The sequence below is a fragment of the Ceratotherium simum genome, chromosome 1, assembly GCF_057802395.1.
Source record: "Ceratotherium simum simum isolate JZ-2026a chromosome 1, ASM5780239v1, whole genome shotgun sequence".
NCBI lineage: Eukaryota > Metazoa > Chordata > Mammalia > Perissodactyla > Rhinocerotidae > Ceratotherium > Ceratotherium simum.
Window position 1 is genome coordinate 56391411 of NC_141900.1, and position 25226 is coordinate 56416636.

The 25226-nt window shown below is 38.4% G+C and overlaps 1 protein-coding gene across 3 annotated transcripts in view; it reads left to right on the top strand.

Annotated features, from left to right (window-relative positions):
* The window catches only part of CCDC126 (coiled-coil domain containing 126), a 38197-nt gene that overhangs the window by 7765 nt on the left and 5206 nt on the right, over nt 1-25226 (top strand). For 2 of the 3 annotated variants that reach the window (XM_087428954.1, XM_087428947.1), the window contains one exon: nt 11830-12218. In XM_087428954.1, coding sequence (XP_087285080.1) covers nt 11981-12218 — 238 coding nt within the window. In that variant the 5' untranslated portion in view covers nt 11830-11980. Of the gene's footprint in view, nt 1-10809; nt 10904-11829; nt 12219-25226 lie in introns of those variants that run through there. The other variant, XM_014786368.2, reaches the window with a different exon arrangement.

Sequence of the window (25226 nt, forward strand, 5' to 3'; positions counted from 1 at the left end):
CAACTATGACATACAACTATCTCCTGGGGCTTTGGGGAGAAAAAGGGGAAAAAAAAAAAAAAGGAGGAGGATGGGCAGTAGATGTTAGCTCAGGGCTGGTCTTCCTCAGCAAAAAAAGAGGATTGGCATGGATGTTAGCTCAGGGCGGATCTTCCTCACACACACACACAAAAAAAATTGGAGAGGTTCAAAGTGCAAGTTCCTCTGTCATTTGCAGCTTGGAACATTGCACAGAAAGAAGAGACATTGAACTCTCCCTTTTCTTTTTCTTTCATAAAGATTGAGTCTAAGAATTATTTCTCTTTAAAAGTAGTAAGGTAAATTACCTTTAGTTGCTAAAGAATTCAAAACTTTTTCTCTGCTTTTTGTCTATGTGAAATCACAGAATTATCTCTTAGAGAACAGAACAGTGTATTCGTATTGATCCTAGGGACTAAAGTGGTGCCAGTGGAAATTGCTTTCTCTTTACTCCACCTCCACCCCTGCCTGGTAAATATAGGGCCTAGCCCACCCTGGCAGCAATGACTTGGGTTCCAGCAAAGTGTTTTCTCTTCTCTTTACCCCTTCTCCTTCAGGGTCATTATAGATAGATCCAAGTAGGAATCCTGTATCACTCCTGATGAACTAACTTGTAACTTTGAATTTAGTGACCCTACCTGTAGCTATCATTGCTACTTCATGAAGAAGTTTGAGATTCAGACAGTAGTTCCTGAACTTTGCTGCACACTGGAATAACCTAGGGCTCTTTAAAAAATACCGATGCCTGGCTCCCACTAAACTAATTCTAATTTAGTTGATGTGGGGTGGAACCTGGTATTGGGACTTTTTTTTTCCTGGGAAAGATTCGCCCTGAGCTAACATCTGTGGCCAATCTTCCTCTGTCTCTTTTGTTTTTTTTGCCTCCCCAAAGCCCCAGTACATAATTGTATATTCTAGTTGTAAGTCCTTCTAGTTCTTCTGTGTGAGCCACCGCCACAGCATGGCTATTGACAGATGAGTCCAAACCCGGACCACTGAAGCAGAGTGCACTGAACTTTAACCACTAGACCATCAGGGCTGGCTCTGGCATTGAGACTTGTGAAAAACTCTCCAGATGATTTTAATGTGAAGCATTCTCTGAGAAGAGACCAAAGGCAGAATTGTATTCTTTTAGAATTTTAGTCACCTCTGCTGGGCTTGCTTGCAATTGCTTGTGGAAATGGACCCTTAGATAGAATAGTTTTCAGGCCTTCTTGGATTGCTTCAGAGAATCCTCATGGGCCTTTGAACTGCTCAGCCCTTTGTCAGGCATAGGCTGGCTGCTGGCCATCTTTTTAACTTGGAGAAAGCTCCAGGGTGTCTTTTCTTCCTGGTAGCTCCCATACCCATTTTATTCCTTGGTGTCATTTTGTAGTTCCCTAGTGTAGAGTGGGATTAACTGCTCCCAGCTTCTCACTACTTTGCTGTTCCCAAAGAAACCCTTTTCATATTAAATGTGTTACTTCTTTATTTTTTATTTTATTTTTTTGTGAGGGAGATCAGCCCTGAGCTAACACCCGTGCTAATCCTCCTCTTTTTTTTTTTTTGCTGAGGAAGCCCAGCTCTGAGCTAACATCTATTGCCAATCCTCCTCCTTTTTTTTTTTCTCGCCTCCCCCCCACCAAGCCCCAGTAGATAGTTGTATGTCATAGTTGCACATCCTTCTAGTTGCTGTATGTGGGACGTGGCCTCAGCATGGCCGGAGAAGCGGTGCATCGGTGCGTGCCCGGGATCCGAACCCAGGCCGCCAGTAGCGGAGTGCGCCCACTTAACCGCTAAGCTACCGGGCCGGCCCAAAATGTGTTACTTCTTACCACTATAAACAAACATATAACAAACAAGCAAGTTACAAAGCATATACAATTCTTACTGTGGTAGTCCCTATGAAAGTTCCTGACTTCCCTCTGAGATGTGCTGCTTTAATTTTGTTGAGGGCAGTGGTAAGCAGACACATTCCATATAGAGTCAAGGCTATGAAGACCTTTCATGAAGGTCTGCTCTGTGAATCTGATGGTACAGTCAGGTAATGTATAGTCAATATAGAGCATTAGGGGGCTCTTTATTTAATAGTTTGCAGCTTAGATCTTTGGGCCCTTCACACTGAGAAACTTTAGGTTTAAGCTAGGCCTCCTTGTTCCCTGGGATTTATTACTTTGGCGGCATATCCTTCTCAGCTATGCTTCCGCCTGGTGTTGGTACTGCCACTCACCCTTTAAGCAAAGTTCATGGTGGTGAGCAGTTCATTCTTAAGCTTGTACGTACTGGGAAAGACTTTACCTCTTATAGATTAGGATCCCTATGTTTGACTATCCTCCCCCCACAGTGAATCTCCTGTTCTCTGCCTAATTCTATTATAGTCTTGGGATTTGTCACTTTCATGGAGTTTTGTAAAACCTATGAGTTATAATAGGGCTGGGTTTAAGGACTCTTTTTAAAGGAAAGGACAGACTCTGAATGGAGATATAAATTCTGAACTTGTGGACTTACAGCTCTTGCCAAAATTCAGGCAAGTGAAGTCAGTTGGTCTGGGTAAAAATCTTAGGCAGGTTAACCTCCAAGCCTTAATTTGGTCATCCTTAAAGTGAGAATAACAACAACATATTTCTTTGGGGGTTATTAAATGAAAAAACCTTTATGAAGTGTTTACTTCAGAGTTAGGCACATGACAAGAAGTCAGTAACTGTTCACCACTGCAGTTTCTGCTGCTCATTCTATTGCTTTATTGCTATAAAAGAGGGGCAGTGGTTAACAGCCTGAGCTTTGAATTCTCTCTCTTCTGCCATCCAGTTGTATGACCTTGGGCAAGTTATTTAAGTTTTCTTTGCCTCCGTTTTTTTTACCTGTTAAGTGAGAATATTATTAGTATGGGATGTTGTGAAGATTAAATGAGTTGTTTCATATAAGGAGCTTAGAGCAGAATCTGGTACAAATAAGTGATTGTGGTAATGGTTGTTGCTGTTATTTAACTGAAGTACCCTCTTTGCCTCTGGTTTTGAGTCTCTTCTTTTTTGGCCTTGGATATGTATAGTGACCTAGAACTTTCTAGGCTGTCATTTTAACCTTTATTTGCCAAAATACCTAGGAGTCTGTGTTCTCAATTCTCCAGTGTGATGTCACTTTTTTGGCTTTGTTGTCATGCCAGCTTTAGAATCCTGTTGTGACTGCTTCAGGACAAATTACTAGTTGATCCTTCCACTGGGTGCTAGGTGAGATAATGTAGCACACAGGTCAAGTGTGAAAAGACATAGGAGCCAGTAAAGATTTATAAAGGAAGAATAAATTTAATATACATGGGTAAATTTTTTTTTTTAATTTTTCTTGGGAATTCAGAATTTCCATTTTCTGAACTCAAATCAAATGGGAAATCTTTGTAGAAAAAATATTAGGTTATGTTTACCTGACTTTGCTAAGCAAAGTTTAGTACGCCAGTATTGATATTAATGGTGCTGTTTCAGTAAGATCTGAAGGGATTTATTCTGTTTATGGTAACTAAAGAAATGAGCAGAAGTAGAAGAAAATTTGAAAAGGAGTTGATTCTTAATTTTTCCTGCAGTTGTTACTTTACTATAGTAATTAATATACCCAGTTAGTGGTGTAGTCATGTTTGTAGTGAGGTTTGGCAGAGTGGGTATACTTCAACAAGAATAGATGGGTATTCTTCAAACCTTGGAGCCCCAGAATTTATTAGAAGTGTATCAGGGAATGGGTGGCAGGCTGGGAGACAGGAAGAGTGGGAGTTTTCTGAACAGGAGAGGTGAATTTGCAGGGCAGAAGGTCCCCCAATTACACATACCTCAACACACACACATGTACTGGAGAAGCTTTGATGGTATGTGTTTTGTATTTTGTTATTTTGCATAAGATTAAAAAATATTTATTTTTTTTATTTAAAAAAAGTGTTTGAAAGCACCTGTGCTAGAGAGCAAATTTCTAGGGCATAACCGTGTTTTCCCTACTGCCTAGCGTATACGCTGGCTCAGTAAATATCTTGTTGAAAGTGGTTGAGTGCTCTGCAGAGTTTACCTTTATTGAGATGGTATTCATTTCTAGTTTTATCCTCAAACTAGATTTTATTAGTTCAGTTATGTGATTGTACCTTATTAAGTGGATTAAAATTGATATTTTTATTTGACCATAGTTTAGGAAGTTAAAAACTTAAGATTATTTTCATTAAGCTGTGAAATGCACTTTTTGATTCCAGGTTTATTTCTACTTGAAGAATTTTACTCCATTAGACGTAATTGAAGAGTTTTCTTCACTGGATGCTTTGGTGATTCATACATTATTACTCTCCAGGTCTTTCTAGATTCCATGATTGTCATTACCTTTCTCTTTTTTAAAAAATTGAAATATAACCTTTCAATGTTTCCTTAAATTATAAAAATACATACCTGCATCATTTAAAATTTGGAAAAAAAAATTTCTAACCCGTTTAAGCACTTGTCATTATGTCTGGCATAAACTTAGAAGTATAAACTTAGAAATTGTAACTTTTCATCTTAGGTTGGATGCTTCTTAAGATTATCTCATTGCCATTAGTAGTGTTTTCTAGTGACATTTTCAAATATTGGCACACTTATTTATATTGAGGGACAGGCATTTTGATTTTCCAGTCTATTTCACCTTTCCTCATGGCATCTACCTTTTTTTTAAATTTTATTTAATTTAATTTTTTGTTTATTGCAGTAACATTGGTTTATAACATTGTATAAATTTCAGGTGTACATCATTATACTTCTATTTCTCCATAGATTACATCATGTTCACCACCCAAATACTAATTACAACCCATCACCACACACATGTGCCAAATTATCCCTTTCGCCCTCCTCCCTCCCCCCTTCCCCTCTGGTAACCACCAATCCAATCTCTGTCTCTATGTGTTTGTTTATTGTTGTTATTATCTACTACTTAATGAAGGAAATCCTATGGTATTTGACCTTCTCCCTCTGACTTATTTCACTTTGCATAATACCCTCAATGTCCATCCATGTTGTCACAAATGGCTGGATTCATCATTTCTTATGGCTGAGTAGTATTCCATTCTGTGTATATACCACATCTTCTTTATCCATTCGTCCCTTGATGGGCACTTAGGTTGCTTCCAAGTCTTGGCTATTGTGAATAACGCTGCAGTGAACACAGGGGTGCATGTATCTTTACGCATTGGTGTTTTCAAGTTCTTTGGATAAATACCCAGCAGTGGAATAGCTGGATCATATGGTAGTTCTATCCTTGATTTTTTGAGAAATCTCCATACTGTTTTCCATAGTGGCTGCACCAGTTTGCACTCCCACCGGCAGTGTTTGAGAGTTCCCTTCTCTCCACATCCTCTCCAACACATGTTGTTTCCTGTCTTGTTAATTATAGCCATTCTGACGGGCGTGAGGTGATATCTCATTGTAGTTTTGATTTGCATCTCCCTGATAGTTAATGATTTTGAACATCTTTTCATGTGTCTGTTGGCCATCTGTATATCTTTGGAGAAATGTCTGTTCAGGTCTTTTGCCCATTTCTTAATTGGGTTGTTAGTTTTTTTGTTGTTGAGATGCATGAGTTCTTAATGTATTTTGGAGATTAAGCCCTTATCAGATATATGGTTTGCAAATATCTTCTCCCAATTGTTAGGTTGTCTTTTCGTTTTGTTGATGGTTTCCTTTGCTGTGCAGAAGCTTTTTAGTTTGATGTAGTCCCATTTGTTTACTTTTTCTGTTGTTTCTCTTGCCCGGTCAGACACGGTGCTTGAAAATATGTTGCTTAGACCAATGTCGAAGAGCATACTGCCTATGTTTTCTTCTAGAAGTTTCATAGTTTCAGGTCTTACATTCAAGTCTTTAATCCAGTTGGAGTTAGTTTTTGTGTATGGTGTAAGGTAAGGGTCTACTTTCATTTTTTTGCATGTGGCTATCCAGTTTTCCCAACACCATTTGTTGAAGAGACTTTCTTTTCCCCATTGTATGTTCTTGGCTCCTTTTTCAAAGATTAGCTGTCCATAGATGTGTGGGTTTATTTCTGGGCTTTCGATTCTATTCCATTGATCTGTGTGTCTGTTTTTGTGCCAGTACCATGCTGTTTTGGTTACTATAGCTTTGTAGTATATTTTGAAGTCAGGGAGTGTGATACCTCCAGCTTTGTTCTTTTTTCTCAGGATTCCTTTACCTATTCGGGGTCTTTTGTTGTTCCATATAAATTTTAGGATTCTTTGCTCTATTTCTGTGAAAAATGTTGTTGGAACTTTGATAGGGATTGCATTGAATCTATAGATGGCTTTAGGAAGTATGGACACCTTAACTATGTTAATTCTTCCAATCCAAGAGCACGAAATATTTTTCCATTTCTTTGTGTCTTCTTCAATTTCTTTCAGCAATGTTTTATAGTTTTCGGTGTACAGATCTTTCACCTCTTTGGTTAAGTTTATTCCTAGGTATTTTATTCTTTTTGTTGCAATTGTAAATGGGATTGTATTCTTAATTTCTCTTTCTGCTACTTCGTTGTTAGTGTATAGAAATGCAACTGATTTTTGTATGTTGATTTTGTATCCTGCAACTTTACCATATTCGTTTATTACTTCTGAAAGTTTTTTGGTGGATTCTTTAGGGTTTTCTATATATAATATCATGTCATCTGCAAATAGTGACAGTTTCACTTCTTCCTTTCCAATTTGGATCCCTTTTATTTCTTTCTCTTGCCTAATTGCTCTGGCTAGGCCTTCCAGTAGTATGTTAAATAGGAGTGGTGACAGTGGGCATCCTTGTCTGGTTCCTGTTCTTAGAGGGATAGCTTTCAGTCTTTCACCATTGAGGATGATATTAGCTGTGGGTTTGTCATATATGGCCTTTATTATGTTGAGGTACTTTCCTTCTATACCCATTTTATTCAGAGTTTTTATCATAAATGGATGCTGTATCTGGTCAAATGCTTTCTCTGCATCTATTGAGATGATCATGTGATTTTTATTCTTCATTTTATTAATGTGGTGTATCACGTTGATTGATTTGCGAATGTTAAACCATCCCTGCATACCTGGAATAAATCCCACTTGATCATGGTATATAATCTTTTTAACATATTGTTGTATGCGATTTGCTAGTATTTTGTTGAGGATTTTTGCATCAATGTTCATCAGTGATATTGGCCTGTAATTTTCTTTTTTTGTGTTGTCCTTTTCTGGTTTTGGTATCAGGGTAATGTCGGCTTTGTAGAATGAGATAGGGAGCTTCCCCCCCTCCTCAATTTTTTGGAAGAGTTTGAGAAGGATAGGTATTAAGTCTTCTTTGAATGTTTGGTAGAATTCACCAGGGAAGCCATCTGGTCCTGGACTTTTATTTTTGGGGAGGTTTGTGATTACTGTTTTGATCTCCTTACTGGTGATTGGTCTATTCAAATTCTTGATATTTCTTCTTGATCCAGTTTTGGAAAGTTGTATGATTCTAAGAATTTATCCATTTCTTCCAGATTGTCGAATTGGTTGGCATATAGCTTTTCATAGTATTCTCTTATAATCTTTTGTATTTCTGAGGTGTCTGTTGTAATTTCTCCTCTTTCATTTCTATTTTACTTATTTGTGCCTTCTCTCTTTTTTTCCTGGTGAGTCTAGCTAAAGGTTTGTCAATTTTGTTTATCTTTTCAAAGAACCAGCTCTTGGTTTTATTAATTTTTTCTATTGTTTTTTTGGTCTCTATTTCATTTATTTCTGCTCTGATTTTTATTATTTCCCTTCTTCTACTGATTTTGGGCTTAGTTTGTTCTTCTTTTTCCAGTTCCTTTAGGTGCATTGCTAGATTGTTTATTTAAGATTTTTCTTGTTTGTTAAGATAAGCCTGTATTGCTATAAACTTCCCTCTTAGAACCGCTTTTGCTGTATTCCATAAATTCTGGCATGTTGTATTTTCATTTTCATTTGTCTCCAGGTATTTTTTGATTTCTTCTTTGATTTCTTCATTGACCCAGTCATTGTTCAGTAGCATTTTGTTTAATCTCCACGTATTTGTGGCTTTTCTGATTTTCCTCCTATAGTTGATTTCTAGTTTCATACCGTTGTGGTCAGAAAAGATGCTTGGTATTATTTCAATCTTCTTAAATTTATGGAGACTTGTTTTGTGGCCTAATATGTGATCAATCCTGGAGAATGTTCCATGTGCATTTGAAAAGAACGTGTATCCTTCGGTTTTTGGATGGAATGCTCTGTATCTATCTACTAGGTCCATCTGTTCTAGTGTGTCGTTTAAGGCCCATGTTTCCTTATTGATCTTCTGTTTGGATGATCTATCCGTTGGTGTAAGTGGAGTGTTAAAGTCCCCTACTATTATAGTGTTACTGTCTATTTCTGTTTTTATGTCTGTTAATAATTGCTTTATATATTTAGGTGCACCTACATTAGGTGCGTAGATATTTACAAGTGTTATATCCTCTTGTTGGATTTTTCCCTTGATCATTATGTAATGCCCTTCTTTGTCTCTTTTTACAGTTTTTGTTTTAAAGTCTATTTTGTCTAATATGAGTACTGCTACCCCAGCTTTCTTTTCATTGCCATTTACGTGGAGTATCTTTTTCCATCCCTTCACTTTCAGTTTGTGAGTGTCTTTAGGTCTGAAGTGTGTCTCTTGTATGCAGCATATATATGGGTCTTGTTTTTTTATCCAGTCAGCCACCCTATGCCTTTTAATTGGAGCATTTAGTCTAATGACGTTTAAAGTAGCTATTGATAAGTATGTACTTACTGCCATTTTTTAACTTTTTTTTTTTGTCAGTGTTTTAGTAGTCCTTCTCTGTTCCTTTCTTCTTTTATACAGAATTGATGGTCTCTTTAGTGTGACCTCTGTCTGAAAGCTCTACTCTTTAACTCCCCTCCTCCCTCCTTTTATGTTTTTGATATCATATCTAACCTCTTTTTTGTGCATTTGTATCCATTACGTTATCATCATGGAAATAAATAATTTTTCCTATTTGTGGTCTTCTCTTTTCCCCTTAAATCAGTCCCTTTAACATTTCTTGTAGCACTGGTTTCTTGGTGACAAACTCCTTTAATTTTTGCTTGTCTGGGAAATTTTTGATCTCTCCTTCCATTTTGAATGATAACCTTGCTGGGTAGAGTATTCTTGGCTGTAAGTTTTTTCCTTTTAGCACTTTAAATATATTGTGCCACTCTCTTCTAGCCTGTAAGGTTTCTGCTGAGAAGTCAGCTGATAGCCTTATGGGGTTTCCTTTGTATGTAACTTGACTTTGTCTTGCGGCTTTTAGGATTCTCTCTTTATCTTTAATTCTGGACATTTTGTTTATGATGTGTCTTGGTGTGGGCCTCTTTGGGTTTATCTTGTTTGGGGCTCTCTGTGCTTCCTGTAGCTGGATGTCTGTTTCCTTCCTTAGGCTAGGGAAGTTTTCATCTATTATTTCTTGAAATAGATTCTCTGCCCCTTTGTCTCGCTCTTCTCCTTCCGGGACACCTATAACACGGATGTTAGTGCACTTGATGTTGTCCCAGAGGTCCCTTAGACTGTCCTCACTCTTTTTAATTCTTTTCTCTTTTACCTGTTCAGCTTGGGTAATTTCTTCTAGTCTTTCATCCAGCTCACAGATCCGTTCTTCTGTATCCTCTACTCTGCTTTTGAGTCCCTCTAGTGAATTTTTCATTTCCAGTATTGTATTCTTCATTTCTGATTGGTTCTTTTTTATATCTTCCACTTCTTTGTTGACATTCTCACTGAGTTCATCTATTCTTCTCCCCAGATCAGTGAGCATCCTTAACACTCTTAGTTTGAACTCTCTGTCTGGTAGGTTGCTCATTTCTGTATCACTTAGTTCCTTTTCTGGGGTTTTGTCCTGTTCCCTTACTTGGAATGTATTCCTTTGCCTCCTCATTTTGCCTCTTTCCCTGTGCTTGTGTCTACCTATTAGGTAGGTCAGCTACGTCTCCTGCTCTTGGATAGGTGACCTTATGTAAGTGATGGCTTAGTGAGGCCTGCAGTGTGCTTCCTTCAGTTCTCAATGTTCCAGGGGTGACCCCTATGTGGGCTATGTGTGTCCTGTTGTGGCCTGTTTGCTCTCCCTGTAGGTGCCCAGGGAGGCCGAGTTATGCTCCTGGCCAGCTGTTGTAATGCTCAGCTGCTTGTAGTTGTTGTGGGCCCTTCAGTCTCTTTATCAGGTTTGGGGAGCCCAGCACAGTTGGCTGCAAGTTCTAATACCACATTTGTGTTGCAGTATTTCTTTTAAGTGAGTGGGCCCCCAGTGTGGCAGGTTGTTAGGCTCAGGGCCTTAAAATTGCTATAAGCCTCCAGCCTATTAGGTCTCTTGTCAGCTCTCTGAGGATTGCAGCTGGGTGGGGCTGGCCTCAGGCACAGGAGCACCCAATTTTTTCAGGCTTTGGAAGGTGGGGCAAACCCCCTATGTGGGTCTTTCAGAAGCACAAGTCTTCTGCAGCTGACAAGCCCTGCCAACCACAGATCCACACATGCAGTCAATACAGTCCTGTCCCGTATGCGCGCCCTGACCTCCCGATGCAGACCCAGTCTCTCCCCAGCGGGAGCCCCACACACTCCGCCACCGCCCCACACTCTCCACCCGCTCCTTGTGCATGTCCTGCCCCGCTGAAGTCGGCTCAGTTGCCAGGCTGCAGTGAATCCAGTTACCAATCTTTGCAGGCCCACAAGTTGCCTGAGGGCTTGTTGTTGGGTGGGGCCAGTCTCTAGGGTGGGCTGCCTGCCCTGGCTGAGCTGGATTAAATCAGTGCTCTAGCCGGTGGGGCAGACCCGGGCTAGCAGGCCTCAGGGAGAACTCCAATGGTGTCTGTGTCAGCACGCCCACACCAGGCCACAACAATGGCTGACGCCAATGTCCCAGTCCCTGGAGAGGTCTCACCTCCCACCGAGATGCACCCAGGGCCCACTAGGTGAGTCTCTTTTCACCACAGCACTGTGCACCTTTCTTTCTGGTGATTTTAAGTTGCTTTCTGAAACGGGTGACTTTGCGTATGGGCCCTTTAAGAGCCGGTTTTAGTTTCTTTGTGAACCAGCTTTTCTGGGGGTGTTCCCGAATGCTTCAGTAGCAGGCAAAGTCAGATATTATGCCACTCGTCTCAACTGTGCTGGGTCCACAAAATGCCCACAGTGGGGGCGCTCCCCGGCTCAGGGCCCCGCGCCTCCAGGGAGGCTGCGTACCTGTGCGCTGTTCCCGGCGGCCGTGACGCTGGCGGCTTGTGAAGGCGGTGTTTTTCCTCTCCAGAAGGGAGTCTCTGCCTCTTCCACCTCAGTTAGGATTGTCTGTTGTTGCAGGAGTTCCTCTTATCCAGTTTTCAGTTCTGTCTCAGGGGTAATTTTTCCACAAATAGTTGTAAATTGGCTGTGTCTGCGGGAGGAGGTGAGTTCAGAGTCTGCCTACGCTGCCATCTCGACTTCCCCCCTACCTTTTTTGTTTTTAAAGGAAGAGGAGGAGAAGGAGGAGTAGCCTTTAGATATTTAGGTTGGTGACCTGTATTGGAATAGACTGAGATCTCCTATAAATCTTATTGTATATCCATAGTTTTAGTTATAAATGACAAGAAGAAGTCATTAAAAGACTTTGTGACCATGGTGGCATTTTTTTTCCAGATATTCTCGGTGAACTGACATTTATTTCTAGTTTTAAGTTTTTGAAGAGCTATGTAAGTGAAACTAATAAAAGACCTGGAAGCTTGCTTACTGGTGGAGAAAATTGTCAAAGAAGATGATATAGTTCCAAATCAAAACTACTTATAGAATCTTTTCTTAAATCTATTATTGTCTATTCTGTTACTGATATAGTTAAGACTAATTGCCTTTTTTCTTCTCAATTTTACAGAGTTAATGGAGAGTTGGAGGTAACCTTACTGAAGATGAAGAAAATACAGTATTAGAGGAGGAGATTTTTTTCTTTTTTCTTTCAGAAGTCTTGATTGGTGGCTTGCCTATAGTTACCACTCTTCAGTTGAGTATTGTTTGCTTCATCAAAAATGATTTTTACAATCTCAAGAAAAAATATGTCCCAGAAATTGAGTTTATTGTTGCTTGTATTTGGACTCATTTGGGGATTGATGTTACTGCACTATACTTTTCAACAACCAAGACATCAAAGCAGTGTCAAGTTACGTGAACAAATACTAGATTTAAGCAAAAGATACGTTAAAGCTCTAGCAGAGGAAAATAAGAACACAGTGGATGTCGAGAATGGCGCTTCTATGGCAGGATATGGTAAGATAACTATAGAATATTCCTGGTTTTCTCCTCTTCAGCCTATCCCCATCTAAAGATAGTCTTGGAAATCCAACTCATTACTTCATGCATTGGTCTTTACAAAGTAGTTTTTTCTTGACTTTTTATTATGAAAAATTTCAAATGTCCTGAAAAATAGAAGTAATGTGATAAATACCTGTATATCCGTCACCTAGATTTAACAGTTATTAACATTTTGCAATATTTGTTTTGTCTAACTTATGAAGAATATTTAAAGTAAATTATAGAAATTGTGACATTTCACTGCTACATATTTCCATATATGTATCTCTAAAAAAAGGGCTTTTTCTACATAATTACAATACTATTATACCTAGTTCACACTTATATTTTCCTGATTGTCCCAGTATAAACCATCAATTGTATAACATCTATTAATTCCTAAGAAGCAGCATTTACCTATATCTCCAGTACTGTTTATTGTCATTCTTCTTTTCACATCCTGGGTTCCTGCTATGTTTTAAGTTCCTTGTGCGTGCCATGTTCTCTCTTGCCTTTAAGACTTAAAAAAAAAGGAGAGAGAGAGAAGAGAGAGAACACTTTGTGTGTAAATGAGTATGTGGGCATTTTCTTTTTTTAAATTAAAGTTATACATGTGTGTATTTAAAGAATCAAAATGTGTTATGATTCTTGTAATAAAAAAGGACAGTTCTTCTCACCTCCAACAGTTCTCAAATTTCCCATTCCTCAGAGCCAGCCATTTTAAATTATTTCATCAGATTTGTTTGGTGATTATCTGCATATCTCTAAGTAACGTACTCTATGAGCTGCTTCTTGATTTTTCAATTATAGGAGTTATCTGTTAACTTCCCACTATGTAAGGTGATGCTTCAGCTTTCGTTCTTACCCAAAAGTGCATCCCCCTCCCAGGCTGTTTTCACACACCTGTCCTTCTTGTGCTGCCATTTTCCCATCATAATTTTGGTTAGAACAGTATTCAGTGTTTGCATTATTATGAGTGTGTTAATGGTATTTATTACTGAGCCATGTAATACATTATGATTTCCTGTGCTTTATTTTCTCCTCTAGAATAAGTATCGATTTTTGTTTCTTTGCCTAGTTTTCTACCCCAGCTCTCCCACAGTTATCTAAATCTCCTCCCAGTGTATTCAGACGCATTAGGTATTTCATCACTTTTCTGAAGTGTTCTTATGTTTCTTCCAAATATGTCTGGTGATCCTTAGCCTTTTGAGGCTTTTTTTTTAAGAGAGAGACACTAAAAGCTTGAAAGGAAGTATTAAGTTGTTGGGTGGTATTCACTATAGGATGATCTGGCTGGGACACTTCCTTGGGAGTATCCTTAATATTTGTAATGACTTCTGATACCAAACTACCTGGAGTTAGGCCAAATTTCATAAGTTAAGGGCATAATCCTCCACAATACTGTCCTCACTAAAGACAGCAGCCACAAGTTTGGGTGTCCCTAGGCCACCCTTATATCTGACCAGCTGGCTACAAATTTGAGGGTTCCCGCTACCCCTTCAGGTTTGATAATTCACTAGATCAGCTCACAGGACTCACTGAAAGCATTACTCTTACTATTACAGTTTTATTATAGCAAAAATAAAATCAGAACCAGCCAAAGGGAGATACCCATAGGGCAAGATCTGAGAGAGTTCCAGATGAGAAGTTTTCCTTGTCTTCTCCACATGGAATCAGGACACATTCCCCTTCTAGCGCATCAGTGTGTGACCATGTTGAGAGTATTGCCAACTAGGAAAGTTCACCCGAACTTTGGTGTCCAGAGTTTTTATTGGGGTTTCATTGTGTAGTTATGATTAATTAAATCACTGGCCACGTGGTTGAACTCAAATTCCATCCTTTTTCTCCTCCCTGTCATCGACTGAAAAGCCCTAACCTTTTGGTTGGTCTTTTGGGCATGGCTAGACCCCATCCAGAGTCATCTCCTTGGCACAAACTATCTAGGGGCCCACTCTGAGTCACCTTGTTAATATGAACTATTAGATGTGGTCCCAGGGGCCCACTTATCACTCAGGAAATTCCAAGCATTTAGAGGCTGCCTCCCAGGAACTTGGGACAAAGGCCAACCAAATTCTTTATTACACAATATCAGTGTCTGTTTCTTTGGGGTATTCCAGATATCAGTGTATTTCGGTCTTTCCTATTGAGCTGGTCAGATTCCCTAGAGAAGGACTTCCAATCAGTCTCTTGCTGGAGAATATAGATGTCCAAGTGTTCTGGGATCTGCGTGAGAGGAAAAGGCTCAGGGAGGAGGGGTAGCCTCAGCACTCACTTATTAAACTTACTCCCCCAGGTTTCAGTGTGGTACCCAGGCCCTCAACTCCTTTTCTGGCTTTAGAAAATACATCTCAGATTTTCTGTGATGGGGGAGGGACTGTTGCTCAGTTTGGGATGGTATAGAGAATTTAGGAATCAAATTGCTTCACAGGTAAATTTTCACCCAGTCCTTTGTTTTTAATTCCTTCTTTACCCCTATTTTCATTGGTACCTGGTGTCACAATTCCTGGACCTTTTAAGGGTGGACTTTCTGTGGAGAAAATGGAATCGCTTCCTAGTTTCTCTTACTTCTAAGAGCCAACTTTTTCAGCTCTGCTAAGTCAGTTAATACTCATCTCCAGCTTCTGGAGTTTTGTTGTTAATGTCTCCTCTCTTGTTACCTTTGGCTTTGTGGATTTATGCTTAAAAAAAAAAGAGAGAGAAAAGCACTTTTATTATTTCGGTGAGTATCCAGAGTCAGCAGAGGTTAAATACCTTTGTTTAGTTTACCATCTTTATCTGGGAATGCCCTGGGCACTTTCCGTTTTTTCTTCTCTCCCTGATGATGGTTTTTATGAAGTGAAGAGGGTTAGTCTGCATTTGCTCTTGAGGATCAAATTTAGATAACGAGAGCTGAAGGAGTTGGTATAAACCGAGATGGAGGTACTTGTGGCAGATACAGATGGAGAAATCATATTGTGTTGCATTCTGCTTAGTCCAAGGACACTAATAGAAACAATGAAGAAGCGATTCTTTTGGAACAAGAGAAATACTTGAAAAAAAATTCCTTCTACTTGAGCAAAATAACTGTGATATTTTAAAAGCTAGCTGTCTGTGCTGTGCTGTCCAGCTGTGTATAACGACACAGTTTTAAAAGCAAAATGAGACCCATCTACACATAGTATTTTATAAACTGTTTTAAAATTTAATATATGGTGGAGATATTTCTATGTCAGTGACTATATACCTGCATCATTTAATGGCCACATGGTATTTAACCAATCCCCTGAAATGTCTTTTACTTATTTCTGATTATAAAAATGTTATGTTTATTATAAGCATTCAGATATTACAGAAATATACAGCTTAGATAATTAAAAGAGCAGAACGAAAGTCAGTTAATTTGGCATATGTTAGGGGTAGCATACTTTTTCTTAAAGGGCTAAATAGTAAATATTTTTGGCCTTGTGGGTCATATGGTCTCCGTCGCAATAAATGAGCATGGCTATGTTTCAATAAAACTTTATTTACAAAGACAGGCAGCTAACCAGCTGTAGTTTGCCAACACATGGTTCAGCACATTGTTTTATTTTGAACAAAAATGGAATTGTACTATGGATACTAGTTTGCAACGTATTTGTTTTCACTTAATTACTGTGGATATCTTTCCATGTTATTATGTGTAGGTCTAGCTCATCCTTTTTTAATGACTTAATATTGTTTCATTTTATAAACGTTCTTTTTTTTGCTTATTCTATAGTGATGGATAATTTGTCGTTAACCTTTTTTGTGTGTTTGATTCAATGCTGCAATGTATGTGTGTGTGTATGTATATGAAATATATGTGTGAGTATAAGTATGAGGGTATTCATGTTTGTGTGAATGTTTCAGAAGGATAGATTTCCTAAAAGTGGATTTTTTGGGTCCAGGATATGCATGTTAAATTTAATAGACATTTGTCAGATTGCCCTCTAGAATGGTTCTGTAGGATACGTTCCTACTACCACTTTCCCACCAGTGTGTATACTGGTATTTCTCCACACTATACCAATTCTATTTGATTTTAAATGGCATCTAATTGTTTGTGTTTGCATTTCTTTATTTACAGGAGAGGTTAAAATATTTTCATGTTTGTTGGTTATCTGCATTTCTTGTGTGTATGATAGTGAGTTGTTTGTATCCTTTGCCAATTTTTCTACAGGGAAATTTCTTAATTGACTGATTCTTTGTAGAGACATTAATGCTGTCATATGTTGCAAATGTTTTTCTTCTGGTTTTTCAGTTGTCTAATAACTTGTTATGTTTTAAAAATTTGTGTAGTAAAACGTGGCCATTATTTTTTATGGTTCAGTTTTGTGCTTAAATTTTTTTCTCCAAAACTTACGTTCTAATATGTTATGGTTTAGTGGTTTGTTTGTTTTTTACATTTATGACTATAATATAGTTGCGATTTCTGGTGTAAGCAGTAAGAGATGCAGGTTCTTTTTTCCAAATTAGATAGCCAGTTTTTCCAGTTTTGTTATTTGAATTCCATCCTCTGCTCCATTAATTTGAAATGGCATTATAAGTTACAGTAAGATGAGAATTTTACAGATTCTGGAGAACTTGAACAGTTAGCCATGTATAGAAACCATTTAGCTTCTCGTTGCTATACAAAAAAGATAATCAGTCAAAAATATTTATTGAATAATCTTTTCTTAAGCTCTTTAACCTCTTTTTCCCAGGTAAAGTAAGCATATTTTATTGGTAAATACTTATTGGTAAAATAAGTATATGCTAATATTTTTTTAATGCTAGTCTACAATGAAGTGTTACTATCACAAAGGCCATGGACCAATGAATTCAACTTTATAGATTACTATCTGTAAATTTTGAGCAGTAACTTATGTTTTTTCTTTAACGTATAATCATTTCAGACTGCCTTATCTCTTTTTCTCAATATCCGTAGTCTTCTCTGATGTAATTTTGTTTCTTCCGATATAACATTATCTATTTTGGATTCTGGGGTTTGCCTAGAACAATGAATTGGGGATACTTGCTCTGAGCTTCACAGAGACTATTATAAACACCTTGCAGTTGATGCATGGTTTCCTATACCTGTTTCTGAATCTACAGCAACACCAGTCTTTTACCACCTCAGGCTTTTCCATCCAAATACTGACCCTGCTTTCTTTTAAGAGTTTTGCTTTTACTATCTGCCAGTGTGGCTGAACACTTAAAAAAAAATGGACTCCATAAACATTTTAGGAGAATTGGAGAATAATTTAATGTTAATATTTAAATGTTCTTCCACACAAATCTACCAAAAATTCCTTTTAGAAACTGAGGTTAAAATTTCTTACTTTAGGGCCCGGCCCCGTGGCCAAGTGGTTAAAGTTCTGAGTGCTCTGCTTCAGGGGCCCGGGTTCATGGGTTCGGATCCCTGGCATGGACCTGCTCTACTCGCCAGCCGTACTGTGGTGGTGTCCTACATATAAAGCAGAGGAATATTGGCATAGATGTTAGCTCAGGTCTAATCTTCCTCAAGCAAAAAAAAGAGGAAGATTGGGGCCGGCCCCATGGCTTTGCGGTTAAGTGTGCGCGCTCCGCTACTGGCGGCCTGGGTTCGGATCCCGGGCGCTCACCGACACACCGCTTCTCTGCCATGCTGAGGCCGTGTCCCACATACAGCAACTAGCAGGATGTGTAACTGTAACATACAACTATCTACTGGGGCTTTGGGGAGAAAAATAAAGGAGGAGGGTTGGTATTAGATGAAAAAAAAAATGAGGAAGATTGGCAGTGGACGTTAGGTCAGGGCAAATTTTCCTCAGCAAAAGAAAAAATATTTCTTACTTTAATCGATTTTTTAGATATGTAAGTTATCATATAAGTAATGAATGGAAACTGTTATAAACAGTGTTATATAGCAGCAAACAAGCTGCTAGAGAGTATCTTTTATAGTTGAAGAAAACTAGTTTTCAAAAATCCCCTAAACCGAGGACTTTGGGAATATGGAGATCTACCTTTTCCCTGTTCCTGTGCTATCAGTCTTTCCCTATTATTCTCATCTAAGTGCAACTGAACACTCTGGACATTTTATATAAAACAAACATAAGAAGAAACTGGAAGAGAAAAAGTCAGACTAGGTAGGGACCTCAGGACCGAAGGAATGACACAGAAGTATGTTTCTTGGGTTTTCTTTTTACCTCATATATTCCAGACTTGGCGCTGAAGAAGCCAGCAACTTAGAAATGCCACCAGGCACAGACAAAAAAGTCCCAAAAGAAGCCTGTTCTCTGTAGCCAAGAAAAGGGCAGCATAGCAAGACAGAAAACTTTTAGACTATAACCCTTCTCCTCCAGCCAAACACCACGGAAAAAAGTTGTGGCTGAGCCATCATCTGCATCTTCAAAGGCCAAGTAGGGAGCCTAGACTTCCACCCTTGTGAAGCTGTAATAGGGCATCCAACACCTGCCCCTGCCACCCATGGTACCAGTGGAGACCACATGGGGAACCAGGACTTCCACCCCAACATGGCGGTAATGAGGTGCCCATGCCCCTCCCTCTGGGGTGATATCAGAGGAGTCCTAGTAGAGAGTCAGGACTTTACCATTGCCCAGTGGTAAGGAGGCCATCCCCACCACAATGTCAATGAAGAATACATGGAGACCTGGAACCTTCACCTCCATCCAACAGTGATGAAGAGCTCACCACTCTCAGGTGACAATGGAGGCTAAGTGGGCAACTTAGACTTCTGCCTTCACCTGGCAGTAACAAGGTGGCACCTGCCTGCCCTTCCACAGTGGTATCAGAGGAAACCACCTAAAACAAGAGGTTTAAATAAGATACAAAATCTCATTACATAATATGTAAATATCTAGGTTTCAGATATAAATCACTTGTCAGACCAAGAACTGGGAAAATCTCTAACTGAATGAAAAAAGACAACCAATGACAGGTATTAGAATTATCTGAAAAAGATTTTAAAGCAGTTGTGATTAAAAATGCTTCAATAAGGAATTAATGAACAAAAAGCAAATGAAAAAAACAGAAAGCCTCAACGAAGAAATAGAAAATTGCAACAGATAAATAGAGCATATAAAGAAAGACCAAATGGAAATTTTTGACCTGAAAAATACAATAATTGAAATAAAAAGCTGATCAGATTGACTCAACAACAGAAAGGAGAGGACAGAGGAAAGAATCAGTGAACTGGAATATAGAACAATGTAATTACCCAATCTGAGTAACAGAGAGAAAATAGAGTGGGGAAAAAAAAAATGAATAGAGCTTTAGGGAACTGTGGGACTATAACAAAAGACATAACATTTGTGGTGTTGGAGTTTTGGAAGGAGAGGAGAATGAGGGTAGAGCTGGAAAAATACTCAAAAAAATATGGATACAAACTTCCCAAATTTGGCAAGAGATGTAGACCTCAGATTCAAGAAGCTGAGTGAACCCCAAGCAGGATAAGTCCCTCAAAAATCCATGGCAAGGGCTGGCTCCGTGGCTTAGCAGTTAAGTGCATGCGCTCCGCTACTGGCGGCCTGGGTTGGGATCCCAGGCGCACACCGATGCACCGCTTCTCTGGCCATGCTGAGGCCGCGTCCCACATGCAGCAACTAGAAGGATGTGCAGCTATGACATACAACTATCTACTGGGGCTTTGGGGGAAAAAAGGAGGAGGATTGGCAATAGATGTTAGCTCAGAGCCGGTCTTCCTCAGCAAAAAGGGGAGGATTAGCATGGATGTTAGCTCAGGGCTGATCTTCCTCATTAAAAAAAAAAAAAATCCATGGCAAGATACATCATAATTAAACTTCTGAAAACTTAAAGAGCGACTAGGAAAAACAATCTTAAAAGCAACTACAGAAGAATGACACCTTACTTATAGTGGAAAAACAATTCAGATGACAGCAGATTTCTCATCAGAAACCATCAAGGCCAGAAGGAAGTGGCAAATATTTTTCAAGTGATGAAAGAAAAGCACTATCAACCCAGAATTCTATACCCAGGGAAATATCCTTCAGGAATGAAGGAAATCAAAGACATTCTCAGATGAAGGAAAAGAATCTGTCACCAGCAGACCTACCTTAAGAGATGGCTAAAGGAAGTTCTCTAAACGGAAAAGAAATGACAAAAGGAGGAACCCTGGAACTATCAGGAAGGAAGGAAGAACATAGGAAATAAAAATAAGGGTAATTCGGTAGCTTTCCTTCTTGAGTTTTCTAAACTATAATGGTTGAAGCAAAACTTATAACATTGTCTGATGTGATTCTAAATGTATATAGAGGAAATATTTAAGGCAATATATTATCAATGGAATGAGATAAAAGGATGGTGTATTAGAGTTTTCCAGAGAAGCAGAGCAGAGAGAGAGAGAGATTGATGGACTTTAAAAAATTGGCTTATGAAACTGTCGGGGCTGGAAAGTCCAAAGTCTGCAGGGCAGGCTAGCAGGCTGAAAATTCTGGCAAGAATTGATATTGCAGTTCTGAGTCCAAAGGCAGTCAATCTGGAGGCAGAATGCCTTCCTATTCCAGGAACCTCAGTCTTTTTCTTAAGGTCTTCAGCTGATAGGCTGAGGTTCACCCCCATTGTGGTAAGTAGTCTTTACTGAAAGTCTGCTGGTTTAAATGCTAATCACGTCTAAAAACTACCTTCACAGCAACATCTAGACTGGTGGATTTGTCTAGGCACCATAGCCTAGCCACGTTGACACATAAAATGAACCATCACAGGGCCGGCCCCGTGGCTTGGCGGTTAAGTGCGTGCGCTCTGCTGCTGGCGGCCCGGGTTCGGATCCCGGGATCGCACCGACGCACCGACGCACCGCTTCTCCGGCCATGCTGAGGCCGCGTCCCACGTACAGCAACTGGAAGGATGTGCAGCTGTGACAGACAACTATCTACTGGGGTGTTGGGGGGAAAATAAATAAATAAAATCTTTAAAAAAAAAAAAAAAAAAAAAATGAACCATCACAGATGGTAAAGAAAGGTAAAGCTTATATATTTCACTCAAATTGTTAAAATGACTGTGCTAAGTTATGTATATGATGTAATACCTAGAGCAACCACTAAAACCATACAAAGAATACATTCAAAAACACTACAGATAATCAAAAAATAATTGTAAAATATATTCAAGTAACCCACAGGAAGGCAGGAAAAAGAAAACAGGGAAGTGAAAAACAGAACAAACAAAACAAAAAATGAAATGACAGACTTGAGTCGTAATATATCACAATTACATTAAATATGAATGTTCTAAATATACCAGTTAAAGGACATTGGCAGACTGGATTAAAACATGTGACCCAGGTATGTGCTCTCTGCAAGAAATTCACTTCAAATTTAATGACATTGGCTTGCTGAAGGTAAAAGGATGGAAAAAGATATATCATGCAAACATTAATCACAGGAAAGCAGGAGTGGCTCCGTTAATATCAGATAAAGTAGACTTCAGAGCAAAGAAAGCAACTAAAGTCAGAGAAGGCCATTATGTAAGTATAAAAGGATCAATCCACCCAGAAGAAATACCAATCCTAAATGTGTACCTACAAACTGATAGAATTAAAAGGAGAAACAGATAAATCCACAATTACAGTTGCAAACTTAAACACTTCCCTCTCAGGAACTGATAAGAGAACTACTAGACAGAAAATCTGCAAGGATATAGAAGATCTAAAGAACACAATCTAATCAATGAAATCTTATTTACATATATAGAAGCTTCATCAACAACAGCAGAATACACATTTTTTTTTAAGAGTTTATGGGATATTCACCAAAATAGTGATCTTATCCTGGGCCATAAAACAAACCTTAACAAATTTAAAAGAATTGAAATCATGCAGTGTGTTCTCTGACCACAATGATTTCAAAGTAGAAATCAATAGCAGATAATAGGAAAGTCTCCAAATAATTGGAAACTAAACAATACACTTCTAAATAATTTGTGGGTCAAAGAGGAAGACTCAAGGGAAATTTAACAAGTACGTTGAACTAAATGAAAATACAACATAAGAACTATGGGACCCAGCCTAAAGTAGCGCTGAGAGGGAAATTTAGAACACTAAATGCGTACATTAGAAAAGAGGAAAAGTCTCAAATTCATAATCTAATCTCCTACCTCAAGAAACTAGAAAAAGAAGAGCAAAACAAACCCAGAGCAAGCAGAAGAAAGGAAATGATCAATATCAGAACAGAAATCAATGAAATTGAAAGAAAAGCAGTAGGGAAAATCAATGAAACAAAGAGCTTGTCCTTTGAAAGGGTCAAAAAAATTGACAAACTTCTAGCAAGACTAACAAAGAATATAAAAGATACAAATTGCCACTATCAGGACTGAAAAAATGATTATCACTACAGACCGTGCAGACATCAAAAGTATAATGAGAGACTACTATGAACAGATCTACACACATAAATTTGATAACTTAGATGAAATGGATCAGTTCCTTGAAAACCACAAACTTACCACACTCACCTAATATGAAATAGATAGTTTGAATAGCCCTATAACTATTAGGGAAATTGAATTTATAGCTTAAGAACTCCCAAAAACGAAATCTCTATGCCCAAATGGTTTCACTGGAGAATTCTATCACAAGTTTGTGAATTAATATCAATTCTAGACAGTCTTTTTCCTGAAAACAGAAGAGGAAGAAACAATTCCCAGTTCATTTTATGAAGCTAGTGTTTATACCAAAATCAGACAAAGATAGTATAAGAAATAAAAATTACAGACCAGTCAATATCCCTTAGGAATATAGATGTGAAAATCCTTATGAAAATATTAGCAAACAATTTGGCAACATAAAAAGAATTAAACACTATGACCAAGTGGCGTTTATTCCAGGGATGCAAGGCTGATTCAGTTTTCAAAAATCAAGCAGTGTAATCTACCATATTAACAGGCTAAGAGAGGGAAGTGAGTTTTACTATAAAAGGGCAACATAAGGATCCTTGTGGTGATGGAAATATTCTGCAGCTTGACTGTATCAATGTCCGTATTCTGGTTGTGCTGTTGTATATAGTTTTGCAAGATGTTACTATTGGGGGAAACTGGGTAGAGGATACAGGAATTTCCATATTTATTCACTTCTTACAACTATATGTAAAGCTACAGTTGTCTCAAAATAAAAAAGTTATTTACCAATTAAAAAAAAGAAAACCTAAACCAACCTGTAAAATGAGTAATTCTTGTATTCTAAATATGTTAAAGGAAAGTCAATCTCAAAATTCCTATCAGAAGTGATTTTGATGTGGCTATTTAAAACATAGCTTATTTATGATGTATCATTTAGTCAAATCCATTATCTAGCTTTTCTTTTTTCACTTAAGAAAAATTAGGCTTATTTTATGTTCCGAGGCATTTAATTTTTAAAGTTTAATGGGAACATATCTTGAGCCACTCATGAGATCTAAACAGTGGACCTTGCAATATTAAGTAGGGAAGTAATAAACAATTTGTTGAATGACGTAATTTATTCAGCACTCTATCAGAGAGGATAGCTGTAGTAAAAATGTAAAATATTAAACAATATACATTTAATTATAGAGTTTATGAGGTTTTTGAAACCACTTTTATCTAACAATGCTCTCTTTGCTCTGATATTTGAATTAGTTCATATTTCTTAGGAACCCTTTTTGTTTTATTGCCAGCTTCATCATAAAACTTTACAGTGGGTAATTCACTTAGATAATCAAGAAGTGACTTGTAAGTTTTCTTCCTTGTACCATTAAGCTGATGTTAGTGGTGGTAAAATATCGGTTTGAATTTGAAAAATATTAATAAGGAAAAGTTTTTGAGTTATGCAATACATTAAACACTTCTGTGTTTTATTTTCATTAGTCATTTTGCATTTTCCTGCAGTTTTTGTCTGTGTGTAAACACGTGGTTATCTTTATTCATATCTGCCTCTCTTCTATACAACAGATTTGAGGCAGCTCACATTAAGAATACAAACAACAGAACCTATTGAGATATAAATAAGACATAAGTCAAGACAGAGGCATATAAGCATGGGGTCCACAAAGGCATGTGTACTTGCTGTTTGTGCTGGTCCTCTGCTTGGTTGCCCTCAGATTTATTCCTTACCCTCTTTCTCTGTTCTGTTTTGTATCTCAGGGGAGGGTGATTCCAGTAGGTGGCGTTTTCCAGGTTCCCAAATCAGCTTGCTTCTACCTGTGTTCAGCCAGTGGGAGGCACTGGCAGGAGTTTGGAAAGTAGGAGGAAGGAAAAGCTCTAGGGTATATTTCTCCCTCCCTCTGTGCCTCAGCTGGTGTCTCCTTTGTAGCACCAGCTCCTGCCAGACTGCCTCTCTTGGCTTTGTTTTCCACTGGGTGTCCTTGGACTTGGGCTCTGGTAACATCACTGCTTTCTCTGTCTGTTCCATAGACCTTGGGATGATAGTGGCTTCCTACTGTGCCTCACAGTCTCTGGTTATGTTTAATATAGGTAGAGTCTTCTTATATCCAATATCTTTAGTATATTTAATAGCATTATGTCCTCCTGATTTTTGTGTACTGTGAAGTAATTGGGCTAGGTACTGTTTTGATAGTATCTATATACTGTTATGAGCCTTTGTAATAGCCCTTTTTTTTTTCTTTTCAACCATTTCATTTCTTCTCCCAGAAAAGGGAAGCTTAAAGCAGAAATAGAACAATTTTAAAGGGTTTTATTCCTGAATCTGATCCTTCATGTCAGTCTCAACAGTGATATGACTTACCAAACACATGCAACAGACGTTCAGCAGCTGTTCATTTCAAACATTGGTTGAGTGTCTACTTAGTGATGAAGCATCAAGCTGGGTGAACTGAGAGTAAAAAGATGGATATGATAGGGTCTCCACTTTCAAGTTGCTTTTAGGGGTTCTGAACAGGGGCCCATGGTAGGGAAGGAGTTCTTATTGCTAGCACCTTCAGCGATAGGGCTTTATGAGGAAGTACTGTAGACTTCCATATAATAAAAATATGTAATTCCCATAAATATGTAGTCCCATAAAATGTAAACTTAAAATTG